The sequence below is a fragment of the Psammomys obesus genome, unplaced genomic scaffold (assembly GCF_907164565.1).
Source record: "Psammomys obesus unplaced genomic scaffold, mPsaObe1.curated_primary_1811, whole genome shotgun sequence".
Taxonomy (NCBI): domain Eukaryota; kingdom Metazoa; phylum Chordata; class Mammalia; order Rodentia; family Muridae; genus Psammomys; species Psammomys obesus.
The window spans coordinates 9,022,741-9,044,887 of record NW_026585987.1 but is presented as its reverse complement, the minus strand read 5'-3'; the positions used below and the strand labels follow the sequence as shown (position 1 = coordinate 9,044,887).

General features: G+C 36.7%; 1 protein-coding gene across 1 annotated transcript in view; it reads left to right on the top strand.

Moving 5' to 3' along the window:
- The window catches only part of Fyb1 (FYN binding protein 1), a 139,097-nt gene that overhangs the window by 106,045 nt on the left and 10,905 nt on the right, over positions 1–22,147 (top strand). Inside the window, exons 4-16 of the mRNA XM_055601147.1 lie at positions 385–431; positions 1,941–1,960; positions 2,382–2,416; positions 3,685–3,805; positions 6,533–6,692; positions 7,969–8,113; positions 10,681–10,703; positions 11,948–12,014; positions 13,006–13,143; positions 14,876–14,901; positions 16,479–16,545; positions 19,123–19,222; positions 19,987–20,149. Coding sequence (XP_055457122.1) covers positions 385–431; positions 1,941–1,960; positions 2,382–2,416; positions 3,685–3,805; positions 6,533–6,692; positions 7,969–8,113; positions 10,681–10,703; positions 11,948–12,014; positions 13,006–13,143; positions 14,876–14,901; positions 16,479–16,545; positions 19,123–19,222; positions 19,987–20,149 — 1,112 coding nt within the window. The remainder of the gene's footprint in view (positions 1–384; positions 432–1,940; positions 1,961–2,381; positions 2,417–3,684; positions 3,806–6,532; positions 6,693–7,968; positions 8,114–10,680; positions 10,704–11,947; positions 12,015–13,005; positions 13,144–14,875; positions 14,902–16,478; positions 16,546–19,122; positions 19,223–19,986; positions 20,150–22,147) is intronic.

The window sequence follows — 22,147 nt, the reverse complement described above, 5'->3', positions numbered from 1 at the left end:
TCAGCCTCCTGAAGCAATGGACCCGTTGAATGTGTCTACTATGAATGGATGGTGCTGTACTCAACCTTCTCAATACTTTTTCTTTTAAATCCACAGTAGCAGCATAAACATAAGACTAACATCTCTTCCAGTGATTTTTTAATTTTAAGTCGGCAAACATTAATTCAGTAAATCAGTCATTTTCCTGTTTATACTGTAATTACATCATTTGCCCCTCCCTCTGACCCTTTCTATATACCCTTCCTTGATCTCTTTCAAACTCATGACCTCTTTTTTTTTCTTATTAATCATTGTTAAGTGCATATATTATTGTATATTTTCATTTCAAGGTGAGCATCTACATTATTCTCATGTTTTGTTTTGGTTTTTCTTTCTTGTTTTCAGAAATCCTATACATGAAGAAAATCCAGATGGTGTCATGCACTCTGATGGTAAGGGCTAACATTTTAATTTTTTAATCTGAGCTACATGTTTGAATGAGTCAAATGTCATGGCATCTTTGATGGCCAGTTGCTATGACTGGCTTATGTAGGATCTTCTCCTGGCAAACTCGCAGGGGTCCTTTATATGCAAGATACTCATCCATGCCAACCTCAAACTTTTTCCAGTCTCTCTATTGTCTGTCAACTTAGTCCATGTTGTCTTTTCTCCAGCACAAATACAGTTTGATATTAACAGACTCATTAGTTGTTGTTGTTTTTTTGTTGTTGTTGTTGTTGGTTTTTTTTTTTTTTTGCTTGGAAATGTTTTTTTTAACTTTTTAAGAAAGTCTTTGTATCTAGGAAATGAACCAGCTCTTTATTTTATTTTTCCTACAAACATCACCCCTGGCGTTTAGGTCTTTGAGAACTTAGTAGAAAACTAGACTTGATCCCTCATATACATTGCCAATATTCTCCCTACCAAATTCAAAATAATTTATTCATTTCCTATTAATTTATAGTCCATACCTATAGTATTTCAGGTATATAGGAATGTGGGTATATGTGTGCATATAATATGTGACCATATGTAAATTTTTCTTAGTCTCAGTCTTAATTAGGGTTACTATTGCTGTGATGAAACACCGTGACCAAAACAACTTGGGGTGGAAAGGGTTTATTTAGTTTATTCTTCCACATCACAGTCCATCATCAAAAGATGTCAGGACAGGAACTCAAATAGGGCAGGAAACTGAAAGCAGGAGCTGATGCAGAAGGCATGGAGGGGTGCTGCTTACTTGCTTGCTCTTCACAGCTTGCTCAGTCTGCTTTCTTATAGAACTCAGGACCAACCCAAGAATGACACTAGTCACAATGGGCTGAGCCTTCCCCAATCAGTCACCAGTTCAGAAAATGCCCAACAGGCTTTCCCACAACTGGATCTCATGGAGGCATTTTTTTTTCAATTGAGGCTTCCCCCTCTCAAATAGTTCTAGCCTGTGTCAAGTTGATGTAAAACTATCCAGCATAGCTCTCTTTTCAATTCCTTTGTCCTAGCTATGTGTTTTAAAGCTATACTTCATTATTGTTTTATTATGGTTGGGGTTAATATTATTGTCTTATTAATCATAACATTAGATTATAATTGATATCTGGTAACATGTAAACGCTTGAGTAGTCTTTTTAAATTTAATCACCTTGACTTATTTGATAAAAGTAAATCCTCAAGAAAGAATTCACCAAAAAATGTGAACTATTTGTGATTGTTTCCCTTGTTGTACTTCACACAAGTGCATACATCAAATGTACTATGCCTACATAAAGCAAATAAAAGGTATCATAATTGTTTTTTACTTTTGCATTATCTTATGAATACCAGGGCACACATTATGTTGTGCTTTAAAATGTTAAGCTCTGTTATACTTTAAATTGATATAAGTATTATTTTATCCACTGATCAATTTTGAAATACTTCTTAATTGCAGTGTATTGTTTTGTTTTGTTTTTTTAATCCTTTAGGTACTGGAAATCTAGAAGAGGTCAGATATTTTTATTTCTCTTTTTCTATTTCTAAAAGTGGAATGTTTAACAATTATTATGATTCAGTTCCTTCTGTTATAAGCAGACAAATAAAAAGTTTTATGAGTCCCAATGGTATTTTTTTCCATTTCTAACCTTACTTACTTTAAATGCTTGAAACATATGCCAGTCAGTGTGCTGACTCATGGTACTGTAGTGCTGAACTTACATCTGGCTGCACAGCTAAATGACTGAGCAAGACAGAGAATAAGGTCTCCTTTATTTGGGAAAGAAAAAGAAAGAAACTTTCAAATATGCAAATTTAGGCTTCAATGTATAAACTCATAAACACTTATTTTAAAGAATAATTTGTCAATGAAATATGTGTGTGATCTTTTGGAATAATCACAGTTAATAATTGTCTGGGGTTTTTTTTGACAGGAACAAGAGAGTGAAGGAGAAACATATGAAGACATGTATGCATTGCACTTATTCCCATAAGAATTTTCTTCTAAGATGAATACAATGTTTTGTAAGAGGGCGCATGTTTATGCAAAAATACTAGGAAGGAAAAGCTTTATTTATGCAAATGGTTGGCACGTAATGACATCTGTTACTTTACTCCAAAGGACTAAAATTGGTTTACTTCTCCAAGGACTCTACATAGGACTCTGGTGATAAGCTGTCATGTGAGACCTGCAAGCCACTTGAAAGACAGCCAGGGAATAGACTCTAGAATCTGTATTTCTCTCTATTAGTGTTTCATACCTGCTTCATCCAGACACAGAGATATTGTGGAATGTGGCTTAGCATAGCACCCAGATGCCTATGTTCTAGTCTGCTGGATAGATATGAAAAGTGATTCCACAATAGAGTTCAAAATGGACCAAGGAATTTCTTAGAAACTGTCTTAGAGTTTCTATTGCTGTGAAGAGACACCATGACCATGGCAACTCTTACAAAGAAAAACATATAATTTGGGCTGGCTTACAATTTCAGAGGGTTAGTCCATTTTCATTATAGTGAAAAGCATGGCAGCATGTGGCCGACAAGGAGCTGGAGAAGGAGCTGAGAGCTCTGCATCTTGATCTGCAGGCAGTAGAATAAGACTGCCACTCTGGGCGTAGCTTGAGTATAGGAGACCTCAAAGCCTGCCTCCACAGTGACACACTTCTTCTAGCAAGGCCATACTTTCTAATAGTGCCACTCCCAATGATCAAGCATTCACAAACATGAGTCTGTGGAGGCCCTTCCTATTCAAACCACCACAGAAACTGTGAGAATAGGAGTAATCCTTTTCAATAGAATGCTGAGCTCAGGTATGTATCTTAGTTTAGTTTTGTCTACCTAATTATTCAACCAGTTCTCCAAATTAAACTAGTCTCTGAATTAAAAGTTGTATGAGTGATTGTGAGCGTGTGTTCACGCATGACCAAGGAAGTGAGAGGGTGAGATGCCAACATGCCAAGGACAAGAGCTTTTTCAAAGATGCCTTCCTCCTTGTGGTGCACACTGCAGGGGTGGGGGAGGAGTTGGGGCTGTCATAGAAGGTAATCCTAGCTGTGAGCCTCCTTCTGGCTTTATAAACATTCTCACACCTCCAGAATTTTTACATCTTTAGCTTCTTGCCTCATCTCCTCTTCAGAGAACGTCGTCTGTGGTGGATAGATACCTCTCTGTATGCCTAATTCTGACCTACAAACACCTGCACACAGAGCCACAACTTAACAATTTATATTCCCAGAGAATCATCCAAAGAACGAGACAAGAAACGGGAAAAGGAAGAAAAGAAGAGGTTAGAGCTAGAACGAAAGGAGCAGAAGGAGAAAGAGAAGAAAGAACAAGAATTAAAGAAGAAATTTAAAGTAAGGCCTTGCTTGCTGACCAGTAAAGCAATAGCATCATTTTGAAACTTTCTTTCTGTAACATCACAAGAAAAATTTACAAAGTTAGGGGGGGGGGGGTTCTTTAATTATTGTTTTAAAACAATATTTGTTTTTTGACCAATATACCACCTATCTCTACCATCCAAAATAAAACAGGATAAAAAAATCCAACTAAAATGTAATTATCTTATAATTCATTGGGTTCCCAGGGATTTTATGTTGACAGAGGAAATGACTACATCATTACTGTGTGCTATGAGTCTAGAACCACACACATAGACATCCCAATGGCACATTGCATGGTGATGCATTGGACACAGTGTTTCTGGGAGAACCACAATTCCTTTGAGCTACTAGAGACCCTGATATCTGGATCTGAGCTACACATTTACCTTTAAGCTTTGCACTTACTAATTTCTAAGACCTGCTTGTCTCTCATCTCTCTTTAAATGCCTCAACTTCTGACTTTTATCTTCTCTGAATTCTGGTAATGGTGTCACTTCTATGGCTACCACCACTACGCCACACCCACTGACTGAACTCTCTTGGCTATACCATCTTTAATGACATAAGCCATCTGGTATGTGGAAGTATTTAGAGTGATGATCTCAATTACAAAACTATTCTTCACTTTTAAAGGAATTTATAGTGTTTTCTTTAAATACTTATTCCTTTAAATATTTATTTCTCTGGAGGATTAGATTCATGGAATTACAAAATATGACTCATGTAAAACTTCTCAGTACATTTGTTATGTTAAAACAAAAGTTCAGCAGCATGATGCAAGGAAAACAATCCAACTTGCAATCCTTTGGACAGATGGAGATTCCAATCCCAGCTGCACATACAAATTCTGTGCTCTCAAGCTTATTGCTCATCTCCTCAGAGATTCAGATTCTTTTGTCTTTAAAGTGGATATAAGTGACATTTTTCTATAGTCTGTTATGGGATTAATTGAAATATTACATAAAAGCCACTGTACCTACTATGAGTTTTCATAAAATTTTTAAAGAAGGTTCCTATGTACAATTAAAGTTATCATTGCAATGTAAAAAGTAAAACATTTTACTCATACAGAATGAGTGACTACCAAGATACACATCTTGGTATAGTCTTCAGGTAAAAATTAATTTAATGCATAAAAATGTATATAGTGTACTTCTCATAAGAGATTGCTCATAGTTTTCAAGGATTTGAGATTAGTTTGGGGAAATATGTAATACATGATTTCACACATTCATTCAAATAATGTTGTTAAGAAAAACAGGTACAGAAGTCATATTAATATGTGGGAACCCAAGGGTTTGTCAAGTCTGTGACATTACAAGCTATATTTCACTCAGGTATTAATAGACACTTGTGTTTACAAATATGAGAAACCATCAGTATCATCGCATATCATAATTCAACATTTTTTGCTGACATATCAATGTTTATTGATACGAAAATTAATTCTACATTATTGAGAAATCCTTCTCAAAAACTGACATAACGATATGTATTTCACTGAAGTAGTAAGAAAATGTCAACAAGTAGCCAATTCACACTCTGAACACTGCATGGATTCAAGTCCAGTGCAGGTGCAGAAGATCTGTAATTCAAATTACAGATTGCTCACAAACAGGCCAACTGTAATAAAGCCAGCTCAGCCCCAAACCTTTCTACTCTTACTAATAAATCTCATAATTGGTACCGTAGTTGTCTATCAACCTAAGCTTTTAAAGACATTTTGATGTTACATAAGCACTATGTCACATAATTCACAACATAGACTCAATAAAACAGTTTCTTCCCCCCAAAGTCACAATCCATATTTATTAATCATAAGATGAGAGACACCCTATTGAAGATATTTATTTGGGAATAGAAAATTAGGATCTAGGGACTCATACCTTAAAGTATGTTATCCTCCTATTACTAAATCATCAAGATATACAGAATACTAATAATGAAAACTTTGCCTAGTATTTGTTTACTATCTTTGAAGTTATTTCTAAAATGCTATCTTATTTGTAGCAGGTAGTATTTATGATAAGCTTATACTCAAACAAGTAAAAGGAAGGAAGGTAGAAACGAAGGAAGGAAGGAAGGAAGGAAGGAAGGAAGGAAGGAAGGAAGGAAGGAAGGAAGGAAGAAAGAAAAAAAGAAAGAAAGAAGGAAGGAAGGAAAGAAAGAAGGAAAGAAAGAAAGACAGACAGGGCTAGTGTACATAAGTACATGTGTGGTGCCTATTTATTGGATGTTTTATCCCAGAGTTCTTTTGCACATCAGATCCTTATCCCTCTCTCATGAACCACAAACACATGCTCACTTGTTCTTTGTCAGTCTTGGTGCACCTCTGTGATTTCCCTTAACTCTTTCTTTTTGTATTTTTAAAAAATTCTTCTCTCATATATTCAATCCCAATCCCAGGTTCCCCTCTCTCCTCCCCTCTTAGCACCATTCCTACCCACTCCTTCTCCATTTCTTTTCAGAAAAATGCAGCCTTTGCATGGATATCAACCAAATATGGTATATCAAGTTTCAGTAAAACTAGGACCAAAAGTATTAAGGCTGGACAAGGCAACTAGTTAGGAGAAAAAGGGTCCCAAAAGCAGTCAAAAGAATAAGAGTATTTAACAGGAATGACAGTTGTTTGTGGGTTTATTGTCTTTCAAAATTATATTTCTTAGTGGTTTTCTGTTATGTTTTTCCATCTTCTTGTAGCTAACAGGCCCCATTCAAGTCATCCATCATGCAAAAGCTTGCTGTGATGTCAAAGGAGGAAAGAATGAACTGAGCGTCAGGCAAGGAGAGGAAATTGAAATAATCCGCATCACAGACAACCCAGAAGGAAAATGGCTGGGCAGAACTGCAAAGGGGTCATGTGAGTGTGCCTTTTCCAGTGTCTTCAAGACTTCAAGGGCTTGCTTTTTTCTTATTTCTGCCTCTCTCTCTCTCTCTCTCTCTCTCTCTCTCTCTCTCTGTGTGTGTGTGTGTGTGTGTGTGTGTGTCTGTGTCTGTGTGAATTTTGCATAACATGTTTTGATCATGTTCTTTTTCCCTCCTCCAACTCATCCCAGATCCAACCCCTTTTCTTTTCAACCAACCTTGTGTCATTTCCCCCCAATTATGCTACTCAAATATTCTTGGATGTGTGGCCTTTCACTGGAGCCTGGTCTACATCAGGGGCTATCCTCTTAGAGAAAACGGAGGCTTCCTTTCCTGACAATTACCAGGCATGTCTTACTTGGGGAGTGGAACTTCATGCTTGACTCTTCTCTCATGCTGGGATTTGATTTGTCTAGATCTTGACAACTCTTATGAATACTGTCATAACTGCTGTGAGCCTGTTTGTACAGTTGCCCTGCTGTGTCTGGAGGGCACTTTCCTTGTAATTGTCCACCATTTCTGGTTCTTAAACTCTTTCTGCCACTCTTCAGCAAAATCCCTGAGATATTTAAAGTTGGGCATTTTGTAGTCTCTTAGTCTCTACACTTTTGCCAGTTTTGGGTCTCTGTGTTGATTTTCATCTGCAAACAGCTTCTCTGATGAGAGTTACAAGATGCCTAAATCTGTGGATATGATGATAAGTCCTTAGGAGTTAGTTCAATGCATTTATCAGAATAATCGTCATAGGTTCTCTCCTAAAGTGTATGATCAGCCTAGCAATAAGTTTCTTCTGAGTTAGATCCTTCCAGACATGTATGCTGCTTGTGAGGAATATGCTACTGAGTAAACAGAGAAAGAGAAAAAAGAAATCTAAAATGGCAAGTGTATTTAATATTTAGTGAGGAGCAATGTAAAATTTTACAAAAGTCACATTAGCATCTTCAGACTGAATCTTGGCTCACTTTGAATAACCACAGAGTAAGCCTCTGACAGAGTACATAGAACTTGTGGCTACACAGAAGTTCTGTAAGTCAATATTGCAAGCAAAGACACCTCTTTGATGTTTAATGAAGTGCCTTTGTTTGTATGCATGCAAGCGTGCATGAGAGGCACATGCACAGCTTGGGAGCCAAATCCAAGGCTTTGGGTATGCTAGGCTCCTTCCCAGCCCTAAAGAGAAATCTCTAAGACTAACTGGACAACTGATACTTTATACATCACTCCGAAGTGTTTGAGTTCTGGTTGCCTGGGCCTCTTTCTGCTTTTGGTAGACGGTTATATTAAAACGACTGCCGTTGAGATTGACTACGACTCTCTGAAGCTGAAGAAGAACACACTTAATGCTGTTCCGTCGAGACTTGTTGAAGATGACCAAGAGGTCTACGATGATGTGGCTGAGCAGGATGCTCCTGACAGGTGTGTGACACATGAACAGTAAGCAGATCACCTTCTTCTTGCCAGACATCATGTATTTCAAGATTCCACAATTTTACCTTCCATGTCACCTGATGCTCTCTATCACTAAACCAAACCACCATGTCTAACAAACCCGGTGTGAGCACAAGGGCCAGGCGACACCTGCTGTCTTTTATTTTACTTGTTGGCCACACACATCAAGTGTTACTAGAAACATAATGAGCCAAATAATTGTGTTAAATGTATTGTCTGCTACAAAGAACTTTTATCATATTCATTATGATTTCATAATAGAGACATGCCTAAACTGGTATGATTTTAGAAACTACGAAGCCAAAGATGTAAAATATCACAAACAAACACACTTTTCCACCCTTAAATCTCTGAGTCTAAATACATTTCCTGCCATTGCTTGCAAATATAACAGGAAAGAGAATGGCTTCCACTACCACTCTGGTATACTGAAAAAAAAAAAAAAAGAGGTCAAATCTCAATCCCCTACAATCTCTAAATATTAATTAAAGGTCCAACTTCCCAGTGTCTACTCACTCCACTACGTTAGAGTGGTATCTCCTCCTAGAAAAATAAGCACACTTCCGTGGAGCAGAGGAGCAAAACCAAAACATCCTGTTTGGAGAAGGAGACCAAGGCCATCTTCCCCCACATGCCTGCCTAGTAGTTTCTCATGACAACACTTAAAAATAACTGAATTCCATCTGACACCAAACAAGTGCAGGCACTACACACAAATATAAATAAATTCACCCTACGGACGAAATGAACATGTGACCGCCCTGCTCCTAGGGCGTCACATTCCTGAGCTCTTGGATATGAGCGTCCCCGGGAGGAAACGCATTCACCAGGAATATCCGCCGTCCAGAATGCAATTAATTTTAAGCATTGCCTCGTTTGTGTGGGAAAGTGGCAGAGAAAACAGATACGAGGGTGGACAGCAAGGAGGATGTGCCAGCTACTTCACAAATCGACTTCTAGATTATGGTGCACATGCTCTCTGTGTGATACGACTTTCTACAAAGTTCCATTGACGACAGTATGCTTTTATGTCTAAATTAACCAAAGATCTGTATCAGACTGATTTTTTTTTTTTTTTTACTGGCTTGTAAAAGGAACATTAAAATTGAAATTGAGCACCAGGATATAATTGTCCTGTATGGTGATCATATCAAACTTACCCTGTTGCGGGTACCTTATACCAAAGGTCAACATGGGGTTGGGATGTTCCTAGGTTCAAAAGGGCCAAAACCCTGGGAACTGTGAATTCTTCCTTGTGAAATGAGAACTGAACAAGTAGACAATGTCTTGAGTTTTTTCAGTGCCCACACTTGGCTCTCACACAACTCACACGAAGAGATACAGACCAGAACACATGACTATGAAAGGTAAAATAGAAAAAGTTCTGACTGTTAGGGAAATAAGTTAAAGCTAAAAGCAACCCGGGTTTAGAGGAATAAAAGTGCTATCAAGATATCAACTTAAATTGTTTACTTTTTTTCCTTAAAACAAAGTTTAATGTGTAAGTTTAGATTTTTCACACACCTACTTTATTTAAGGTTCTTAAACACCTTTACTTCCCTTCCAACCCCCAGACCTTAGGTAGGAAACTAGTAGGGAAAGGGGCTGTAGCCCTTTTTATTATCTACTCCCTGTTGATGAAAGGTTGATGGGTCCTTTGGGAATTACCAAACTCAGTCACCAGGGTACCAGCAGTCTAGTCAAACAGCAAAGCAGCAGCAGCAGCAGCAGCAGCAGAACGCAGTGGCTAGACTCTGCCCAAATGGCCAGAGTCCACCGAAGCAGCCCAAGAAGTTCTCTGGGCTGTTTCTCTCTGAGGAAGACCAGTGAAGGATTCAAACCGCAGCAATGCAAAAGGGAAGAGATGCAGAAAGCCTTGTCTCACTGTCTGTGGGCTTCTATTTAACCCTTCTCAAAGTCCACAAGGGGATATTTTACAGCTCACAAAACCCACGCCCCTCATACAAGGTAGCTTTCAGCTGACCAACATCACACACCCTCTCACGAGGGTTCTTTTCGGCAAGGGAAAAACATTTCCACATCCCACACTTGGAACCAAAACAAAAAAACATGTTCACATGACACAACTGAGTTTCCAAAGAAACCAGAAACTTCTATTTCAGTGATAATATCAGATTAAGAATTAGGTACTGTAGAACTAAGATGCTGAAAAAGAGTTGAATTGAAATGCAGTGATAATTGTCCTAATTGACTCCTAAAATAACACAGTTTCTAGAGTAATTTTAAATATAATGTATAATTACAGAAAACTGCCTAATGGGAAGGTTATTAAACTCAAGCGGCATGATTGTTGTGATCCACAGTCCTATAACTCTTTGTTTCTTGCTGTTTGCTTATTGGTTATATAGTTGCCTCATCACTATGTATGCACTATAATTCACGTTCTCCTTGCTCTTGATATCTTACATCTTGGTTTTAAGTAGAATGTTAATTTTATGGTCTTCTCAGTACTTGAATTTCCCTTTTTGAGAACTAAATAATTCACACATTTGTTATTTCTGTTTTGTTCTTAGCCACAGTCAGAGCGGAAACGGAGGTGAGGCTCAAGCTTTCTGTTTGTAGTCTTGAATATGTTTGAGTAGGTTAATGACAAAACGCTTTAATTTGCTAACAGTAAGAGAATTTTTTAATATACTTGTACATTAAATGAAGAATTTAAGCTATAAGTTTATTGGTGTATAGCCACTATTCACAGTACTTATTTCCATAAGAACATTTCTGTACGAGTGTGTAATGAACTTTATCACATTCCCCTCAACCCTCACCTTTCCTCCTCCTCCCCTTAATTTCCTTTGTTCCCCTAGACAGTTTCTCTTCTGCTTTCTTGTCATATGTGCACAGGTGTTTTTATGTATCTGGATAGGAACCAGAAATGAAAGAATCAGGAGGATCCTAAGGGGGAAAAAGAACCGGGAGTGAGGCCATTACTTCTGTCTTCCAGATTTTCTGTGAATCCCAGTGTGACCCCCACTGTCAGGGGGCCTGGGAGGGTCCTTGGTTTCTGCAGACTTTCTGAGCACAGTTAAGAATAAACCTCCCCCTTGACTTCCAGGACTGCCCCTGTCTAGGTGCAAACTGTACAGCTACCTTGACAATGCCTCCTGAAGACCCCTTGATAACAAAGAGCCCACATTCTCACCCTGAACATTATATTTTAAGGTTATTTACCTTCACATAGAAAGTAGCCAATAAATATTTGTTAAGTAAATTTTTATCTAATAGCAAAGTTCCTAAGAGCACAGCATAACAAATAAAACATAAAAGGGTTTCAGTTATATATATAATATATATATATATGTGACTTTTCCTTTTGTAGTTTCTTTTGATTACAATTAGTGTTTATAGATTCACCTACCATTCCATTTAATTTTCATAAATGGTGTCTTAGTCTTCTCTTAAAAGTCTACTCACTGTTAACTAAAATTTTTTTACCACCTCCTCACTTTTTTTTCATGATATCTAATTCTGCCTCCTATACCATATTACTTTTTCTTATATTAATTCTCACCCATTTGTTTTACATCAAGTCCAGAGTGTCCATCATCACTCATTTCTTTATTATTGCTTTGTCCCTACAATGCTTTAAAATAACCATAAAGTAACTGATTTATGAACTAGCTGTGTGATACTGGGAAAATTTTGTTTTCTACTTAAATGGCAAATATGAAAGAGGGATGCTTTCTGCAATCAAATTGGGAGAAATTGTATCAAAATCAGAGTGACTTGTATGTAACCAAATTGCACAACTGACAAAAAGTTTCCTTCCTAATCTAAACAAAGGGATGTTCCCGCCACCACCAGATGATGACATTTATGATGGGATAGAGGAGGAGGATGCTGATAACAGGTAAGAATAATCACTGAATTGCTTTTTTTTTTTTTTTTTAAAAAAAAGATGTTACTTATATGCAAATTTAGTTCTCATTTCCAGATAAGATAAAAAAGTAGAAAATATTGTTCTTATTCAGTCCTAAAATTATGTGAAGTTTAATTGACAATAAGGGTAAGTCAAAGATAATTGTATCACATTGCAAATGAAATGGTAGATTAGAAAATTTTCAATTATGAAAAAATGAGAGGAAAAGAGGACAAATTATAAGTGTTGTGGTTTTTTTACAAACATTTTTCAGTAATTGTCTATTAATCAATAATTTACTTTTACAACCATCTCTAGAGTTTATTGGTCACATTGCAGTGATGTCTTCTGTATAATAACATAATTACAGCTGGGTGTCAGGGTTCACACTTGTAATTCTAACACTCCAGAGGCTTAGCAGAAGGATCAAATGAACCCGGGCTTTCAAGGCCAGTCTTAGCTGCTTAATAAAGCCCAGGCTAACCTGGGGTACAGGGTAAGAGACTGTTTCAGGTAAACTAAGACCATTTGATAGCTATAATAGTTTTTATAGCAGAATGGTATGAATATCTAATCCTTTGCTTAATAATAAATACCTCTATTTTTATAATAATAATTTATAAAATATTTTGAGTTAATAAATTTTCTTTCCATTTTAAAATAGCGTGTTTAAGACCTAGTATATATTTTACTTTAATCAAAAATAATACCAAGTAGATCTTTTTAAACTTAATTCTAGCTGACTTGATCTAGCTCTATGTTTTAGAAACCTTTATGTTTAGTGAATAAGTAAAAAAAATGACCAGCCTACTGAAAGAAATATTGACTCACCAGAATTTATAAACTTAACAGCACCGTATTATTGGCTACGATGATCTACTAACTGGTCAGCATAGGATAATTGTTGAAGCTCTGAATGTCCATACAATGTCTCCATGGTTTGCTGATTGTTGCATTCTGATCAATGCCTGATACTCCAAAGATCCATGCTGCAGGTTGAAGAGAAGACTAATACGTGGTCCTGGGGCATTTTGAAGATGTTAAAGGGAAAAGATGACAGAAAGAAAAGTATTCGAGAGAAACCTAAAGTCTCTGAGTCAGACAATAATGAAGGTTCATCGTAAGAGTCGGCTGACCACCTTCAGTGCACTATAACTACACTAATATTGGTTTAATTGAACGCTACTAATAACCTGTAACCAAGGAGTGGATCCTGATGAACTTACACCACTTTACTGTTATTTTCCATTAATCATCTTACACTCATTCCTAGTGAGCACTACTTACCTCAGAGGACCCCAGTTATTCAAAATAATGTGATTCTAAGATACTTTTTCCAGCAAACTCGCATGAAGATATATATACAACCTGCATATATTCTCTCTCTCTCTCTCTCTCTCACACACACACACACACACACACACACGTGCGCACACACTCATACATACTCAAGTACACACAGTCATTCACGAATACACACCATTTAGTAGGATTTCTCTCATTTGCACAATCATCCAAAATTTTCCTTTCTGATTGGAAGCCTACATTTTACTACATTGTGTTTTATACTGACTACTTTTAAAAATCCATGTTCTTTATTGAGTTAATTATGTTAAACTACAGGACATAACTTAAAATTTTTCTCCGAATATAATGTTGAAAAATTTTATAACTGTTCTATAATGGTAATTTATTAATTACCTTAACTATATACTTATAGAGATTTACTCTCAATATTTCAAATTTATCTAAATAACTAGTACATAAAATTTCTCTTCCCTTTCAGCCTCAAAACAGCCTCTTAGTATAAATTTCACGTATATGAATTTAAAGGATTTTAATCGTGGTCTCGGGTACAGAGGAATCATTCTGTTTTGCGTTTTTAATGTGTTCACCACATTTAACTGAAACCCGTATAAGTTGTTTTCACACAGCATTCCTCGTTTTCTCTCTCTTTTTTTTTTTTTTGTAAAGCACCAAATAGCAGTCAATAAATGACACACAATTTTGCAAACAGATAGTAATAAGTCTTCTTTTGAGCAACGTTGCTCAAATATAACCTTTACTTAGGGTTAGAAGAAGAGTCTTTTTTGCCTTGTTTTCACACCACCAAGTTCTGATTTGGGGTTATTTGAGCAAATGTCCTCAAATTGTACTGTGATTGATTATTCCTGTGCTATACGTGAATCTTTCAGAAGTGTGTGCATGTGTGTGTGTGTGTGTGTGTGTGTACATATGTATATGTGTGTGTGTGTACCTGTCATGGTTCAGAAAATAATAAAAGCAAACATCTTTTTCTGCCTCAACTAAATGCTACCTAATCTTGGTTCCCTCCCACTCCTGACCCTGTCTAGTTTAAATGTGCATTCCTTTCTTATTCATCATTCTCCAGTTTGGTATAGAAATATACATACCGGAGACGTGCAGCCATATTCCAACAACTGCTGCTGATTTTGACTCTATAATTTCAGTCCTTGATTCAAATAAACAATTTGGGTCAGATCTATGGAAAACACGAGGCTCCAAAGTACTGAGTCCATTTTAACTTACTCTGGTATGGTAACATGACCAAACTTTAGAGCAAATCTGAAATATTGGTCTAATGATTGTGGGCAACATAAAACAACTGTCTTCACACTTCATTTTATTTGAACAACAAAACTATTTTCAAAAAATTCCAAATTGATGGTTAGAAATCAGTGGGGAATGGAGGATAAGAAAGGTATGATGATCAACAGATTAACCCACGTCACACCTCTAGAATATTGCCTTCCACACCTCCCTCATGTAAAGGAATTAATTTCAAGATACATATTACTTTGATTTTTAACTATATTCTCTTTTGTTTTCAGTTTCCCTCCTCCTCCTAAACAACTAGGTATGTAATAAAAATTAATGGTGTATTTTACAAATTATTTCTTATACATGAAGTAGAGGGAAGCATTGAGTATCGCTCCTGTACCTGCTTTAAGTCCTGACTGCAAATAATAAATATGTCCCATTGCACAAGCAATTTCACCCTAGATGACTCCAACTACCCAACAATAGAATAGCAGACCCATAAAAATAAAAAGAAAATTCATGTATTAGATACTTCTCTTTTGTTGTGCTAAAACATCCTAACATTCCTCCCAAAAGCAGCATGATCATGCCTGTCCCAGCAGTAGCTGCTCCTGGGTACCAACTTCTGTATTAGTTGCTTTTCTAACACTGTGATACACCTTGATGAAGGCTTGATGGTAGGAGTAAGAGGCTGAGGGTTCACACCTTGAACAACATCACACCTCAGGCAACAACAGAGCTCAAACTGGTAGTTGAACATGTCTTTTCAACTCTCAAAGCCACTCCAGTGACAAACATCAACAAGGCCATACCTGCAAAGCCTACCCAAACAACTGGGGACCAATTGTTCAAAACCCTGAGGCTGGAATTAAAGGCATGTGCCACCACTGCCTAACCCATGGCTGCTTTTCTACCCATGCTATTTTTTATCACTTGATATATATTATTTAGAGAAATAAGATTTGCCTTTGAGAGGGTTAGAGAGATGGCTCGGTGGTTAAGAACACTGAATGTTCATCCAGAGGTCCTGAGTTCAGTTTCTAGCAACCACATAATTTAAATAAATCAGAGAAAAAGAAAGGTTTGCTTTTGAAGGCGATACAATTTACAACCATACTATCACTGTAATGTATTCCATTAATGTAAATTAATGGAACAAATCATTGAAAGAAGATGATGGATGATAGATGATGGCTAGGTGGGTAGATATATAGATAGATTATAGGTGGATAGATAGATGATAAATAGGTAGATAGATGATATAGATAGATTATGGATGGATAGATAGATAGATAGATAGATAGATAGATAGATAGATAGATAAGATCAACACGATATAGATAGATTATGGATGGATAGATAGATAGATAGATAGATAGATAGATAGATAGATAGATAAGATCAACACAGAGATATACAAATAGGATGAGTGCCCTAGCTTCCCATATCATAAAAGAATTCCCATTTACTTTCTAATGCCAATGCCCCAACGAGTTGTCTTCTTTTTACACAGTTCTGAAGTCCTGCCATTCATGCGTTGATTACACTGGTGGAATTTTAGAGTCATTACACTATTCCAGTTTTTTTTTTTTCTAAATAATGATGGTTGTAATTATATTCACTGGTTTCCGTTGTTTTCTTTGTTCACTTATTATCTAAAGTTGAATACTCACACTCAAGAAGGTAAGGAACTTTTTCCTCTCTTCTTTCTTTCTTTCTTTCCTTCCTTCCTTTGAGAAGCAGACAATACCTTCAGTAGAAATTTATTCAGACACTGAGAAATCTTCTACTGGCTATAGAGCAGTCTTTAGCTTATAAAACATCACTGAATATGTATTTACATCAAAATGTAAATGAACAGTGTTTCACTATTGATATTCTGTCTTTTATTAGATGTGGGAGAAGAAGTTTATGATGATGTGGATACCTCAGACTTCCCTGCTCCACCTGCAGAGATGAGGTCATTAAAAATGCTTTCATTACAATGAACTATTGACAAGGAGACTTCTGAACAGCATTGAACTGGAGTAAAAATCCAGACTGGTGTATGTGTGCGGTGTGCGGTCATGTGACCTCTGCTGTCCTTTTCTAAAGCTATGCTTATTTCTGATCACAGCTCTCACCTCAGAGCTAGGTTTGTGAGCAAATTATCCTAACCTTTTCTCTTCTCCCCATCCTCATCCCTTCCCCTGACTTTGGTTCTGCTGGTTGTCCCTTCTGCTGGTTGCTGTTGACTCACTTCTGTCTATATTCACTCATTTCCTGGGACCATACTGCTCACAAGCCATTTCAATGATTCATCTTCCCTCTTATTTTTACCCTTTTCCCAAACTTTTTTCCCCTTGAATATGCTTTTTTTCGACCTCAGCCCTTTGTGATTCCTCAGTTTTCTTTGTCATGATAACTCAGTTTCTACTGTGAAAAATGACAGAATTAGTTACTTAAGAGGACTTTAATGTACTTTTTGTTCCCGAAAGCATTAGAGTCTCAAAAGTTTCATGTCAATTTTTTTTAAGTTAACTGTGAACAATAACTTCAGTTTACTTGAGGTTCACTTTTAACTTTAAGGTTAAAAGTATATGAAAAGTAGTAAAGATCACTTAGCATTAAGGGAACGCCTTTTGAAAAATTCCTTCTGATGTAGAATATAGTGTGCTAGAATACTTGCTTGTTTTTTAATATCTACTTAAGGTGATTTGTGTACAAGAGCTAGAAAACTTTGGCAGTGCACTCAAAAAAGAGATGGGTTAAAAGACAGTATAGTTGATTAGTTAAAAAACAAAAAATAGTATTAATGACTCAAGTTATGTCCACTGAGCTGTACTTAAGAACACATGAGGGAGCTTCAAGTATTGACTCTTACCTAAGCCAATTTTACTCAACCACAGACAGTATCAAGATCAAAGAAGCTGGAGGGAAAATGTGCCGGTGTTCACAAATGAAGATCAAGTTCTACAGGCAAAACAAGAAAGCAAGATGAAAGGAGATTCCCTTCCTTTTAGTTGTCTGTGGAAGGAAAATCTACCCTTAGAAACATTCATTTCAATATTCCTCACTACCAGGACATTGTGCCTATGTCTCATGGGCTTCAATACATCTTTCTGTTTTATAGTACTCAAGAAACACCTCCCCATTCCATTAGCTCTGCAGGGACTGAGAGTCACATCCGGCCTTTATCTTGGAGCAAAATAAGCTGCATCTAACTGAATTTGATCGGATATGACCGGTGTTTTTTTTGTTTTTTGTTTTTTTCCTTACCAGTTGCTTATTTTCAGGAATTAAAACAATTCTGTTTTTAAACACAGTATTCTATTTTGGAATAAGTTATTTTCAAAGATAGCTTGTGGGGCATTTTCAGCATTCATCCATGCTCTGACCATCCCAGAGAGCTAATCTGGGCCAGCAATTTTACCAATCCCAGACTATGAAAGGCAGGAGGTCCTGAGGATAGATACAGGATATCGGGTGGGCAATGGTCCTCGTTCTTTTCACAGTGAACAAGATAAATACTAAGATAAATAAATAAAAAGGATCAAACATTTTCAAGAAGACACAAGCAAAGTTTTTCTAGATAATCAAAATGAAAATTAATATCAATGTTAAATTTCACTATTCACAAATATTCTTGTGCCTTTTAAAAAAAAACTCTCTTCTATGGAAATTCACACTTCTTTCTAGTCATCTGTATTGAACTTTTATATTCTAGGGAACAATTTAATGAAATAGCTAAGGTAGTTATTGTCTATTAGCTATTGTCTCTAAGATGTTCCCTCATAATACTGAAAATAGTAATTTTACATAAATGCTTTTCACTAACCAATATTTTCTGTCTTCTGTGTTGCCTCCATTTATTTATTATTTCTTTGCTGGAGATCAAGTCTAGGGTGTTGTATGTGAGTAGTGCTCTGCCACTGAACTCCATCTTTTCCCTCATCATTCCATTTGAATTAGGTGTGAAAATATTAAGATAGATAAGTTTTATCTCTTTTATTTATGACATAACTTAGTTCTTTAAAAAAAAGCATCCTTTGAGTCGTTTTAATAACATTATCTCTGTTGCTCAATTTTCTAGAAAGAGCTATGAAATATTCAAGTTTAGGTTTAATCACACGAAACTATAATATGCCATCATATTTCATGTTATTTAGTTTTATTATAGGTTCAATATAATAGACCTTCACTTATAGTTCAACTCATGTGTATTATTTTAATGAACCCCTTCTATATGTCAGAAAGTCATCATTGATTATAATGATAAGTACTGAGTTAAACACAACATTGAACAAAAATTTATTATTACACGTTGGGCATGGTGACATATGACTTTAATGCCAGCACTTGGAAGGGAGAGGTAGATGGCTCTCTGAGAGTTTTAGGCCAGCCTGGACTACATAATGAGTTCCAGTGTATATAAGAGACCCTGCCACAAAAAAAAAGAAAAACCACAATTGAAAATTTTAATGTTAAGAATCAAGTCTTCATTATGATCTATTCTTCTCTATTAAAGCATTGGTTTATCTGTGTTCTCTCACCCTAGTCAAGGAATTAATGTTGGGAAGGCAAAAACAGAAGAAAAAGATTCAAAGAAGCTAAAAAAGCAGGAAAAAGAAGAAAAAGAGCTCAGGAAAAAATTTAAGGTATGTAATATTTAATACCAATCAGAGTCAAAGTACTGATGAAAAAATCCAAAATATTCAAAATGACAAAATATATGCTTTTAAAGTATGGTTAACAATGTTATCGTTATTTCTCATAACTTTTCTTTGTTCTATATGTTTTAAATAATGTATTCCTATAATAAATTAAGCAAGTAACCATGCATGCTTATATCCTCTATGCTCTAATAACCATTTAAATTTTGCTGTCCTTTAAACTTTGATAAAGTGATAATCTATAAGTATTTCTTATGTTATGTTAGTGAGGTTTGAGTTGATGTAATTACTGTCTTTATAGCTATGATAAAATAGCCTAATGCAAGCATCTTGAAGGATAGAGAGGTACTCTCTTCATACATATGATAAAATAGCCTAATGCATGCATCTTGGAAGACAGGGGTTTCTTGTGGCTCACAGTTCTAAGCTACCAGCCACCATGGAGAAGTCCCAGAGACAGGAGTTTCATGGAGCTGGTGACAATGCACCTGCTGTCATGAAGCAGAAAGAGATAAATGAATGCACGCTGGTGCTCAACTTGTTTTCTCCATTGATACAGTGCAGGACTCCTGGTCCCAGGAATAGTCAAACCCATACTTAACAGAGCTCTTCCTGTATTAATTACCAAATTGTAGATAATCCACACAGGCATTTACAGAGCAAAAAGCAAACAAGCAAACTTCGTAATAAATCTGTCAATAAACGAATTATTGTAATAATACACATTAATAATTTGATTATTTTTTCAGTACGATGGTGAAATTCGAGTCCTATATTCAACGAAAGTTGCATCCTCCTTAACTTCTAAAAAGTGGGGACCTAGAGATCTGCAGATAAAACCTGGGGAAGTGCTTGAAGTTATACAAAACACCGACGACACCAAAGTTCTCTGCAGGAATGAAGAGGGCAAATGTAAGTCAGCCAACACCGCCCTGTGCCCTTCACAGCCACGCTGGTGGCAGAGATTGCGCCTTTCTTCCGACTCGCTTTGCTCTGCGGTTTGTATGGGACACGTTAAGAAACCAAGCATTCTCCTAGGCTGAGATTGATAAATTCTATTTTAATGCCTTTTGGGGTCTCTTGAGGTTATAGCATAATTATATTATTTCCCTCCCTATCTTTTCTGTCTCCAACTCTTGCTCTCATTCAAATTCATGGCCTCTTTTTCTTTAATAGTTGGTGTATGAGTGCTGGTGTGTGTGTGTGTGTGTGTGTGTGTGTGTGTGTGTGTGTGTGTGTTCTTCCCTGGAGAAGACTCCTTCTCCCACTCTCAGAGTTCCGTCATCATCTTTTAGAAATAACAGTGAAGGCTGAGAGTGCTATCAGTGGCAGAATACAGGCTGGAAAATGAGAGCAGAAACATTGCATAAACTCCCTGTGCATTAAAGTCAAGAATTTCATGTACATTTTTTTTTTCTCAGTGATGTAGTTGTGATTTCTAAGCTCACTGATAACTTCTTCAATTCTAGATACTCTGAAAGTTTTATCTCAACAAGATGACTGTGTAAATTCTCCCTGCTGTGTAGTGTTTTTTGTTTATCAGAAAGACCTTCTTTAGGTTGTATTCGGTTTCAGCTTGACTTCCTCATTTCGGAGGTGACTGTTGTGTGGGACTAGATAATGGTTCACCCATTCAGAGCTCTTACTGCTCTTCTAGAGGACCCAAGTTCAGCTCTCAGCACCCACATCAGGCAGCTCACAAACAACAGTAATCCCAGCTCCAGGGGATGCAGGAACCTCTTCTGGCCTCCACAGTATCTGCAGTCTTGAACTCTAATGCTGCTATGACTGCTGTCAGTTACTGTGTCACCAAGTAGTGAACAAACTGGGTATGTATCCAGGAGATTAAACAAAAGGTTAAAGGATGTTCCTAGGAGGTGTGATGGTATTCAGGATGTTGAGCAAGCTAATGAAGAATTCTGGAAGCCAGAGAAAAGCCCTTTGTAAATTGAACAAAATAGCCAGATAGTAGCAGAAATTTGGTTCAGTGGCTACTCAAGCAATTGGAGAGGGAGGGGAACTAACGAGTATTTGAGACTGACTTTCAGATTAAGTATTATTCCAGAATGATTGAATTAGTGTGCCTATTTAATTTCACTTTTTGCCTTTTCAAACTTTTTGCTTTTCTTAGTTTTTATGAAATTCTGTCCTTGTTTACTCCCCTCTTGGCCTGGATGCTTGATCATTCTTAATTATCTTAATTTCTGGTCTATTCTCCATACACTCACTAAGACTTGGGATGATTGCTGCAGAAATTTAACCCACCCTCCTCTAGGTCACCACAAATGGCCTTGTAAATAGTACCCATCTTTCCCACACTCTTGGCCAGTCTACTCACATCTCTGTTAACCTGTTAACCTAATATTCTCAAGACCACACAGTCCTTAGGCTACCATATAATAAATGCCTTTCATGATCCAACCTCGTGGACAACTGCAGTTTGTTATCTAAAATTGACATCATAAGCACAAAGTACATGTCTGTCGGTCCCTGAATGAATTATGCTGGTTCAATCCCACTGTGCTATTTTATTTGACTTGGAATGCAATTATCATTAATTAAAAACAACTCAGGTGTCATCTAAAACTGGAAGCATCCTTCCTCCCAACTCCCAGCTCTTGCAGCACAATGAATCGTTCCCCATGACAGTGCTTTAAGTTCTGAGTAATTTGTTTCACCAATCTGCTGCTCTTGTTAGACTCTGAGCTCACACAGAACTTCATTGAAGTGTGCTTGATATTGGATGTACCAGTTGCCAGCACTGGTATGTCTCTCACCTTGAGTGGGGTTTGGTAGATTCCAAGGAACACTCTAGATTTCTAATCTAACCACCAGATAAAAGCCTGACATAAATACTGCGGAATATTTTAACTGGTTAGCAGCAGTTCTCTGGTTTGGCCTGATGAGAAC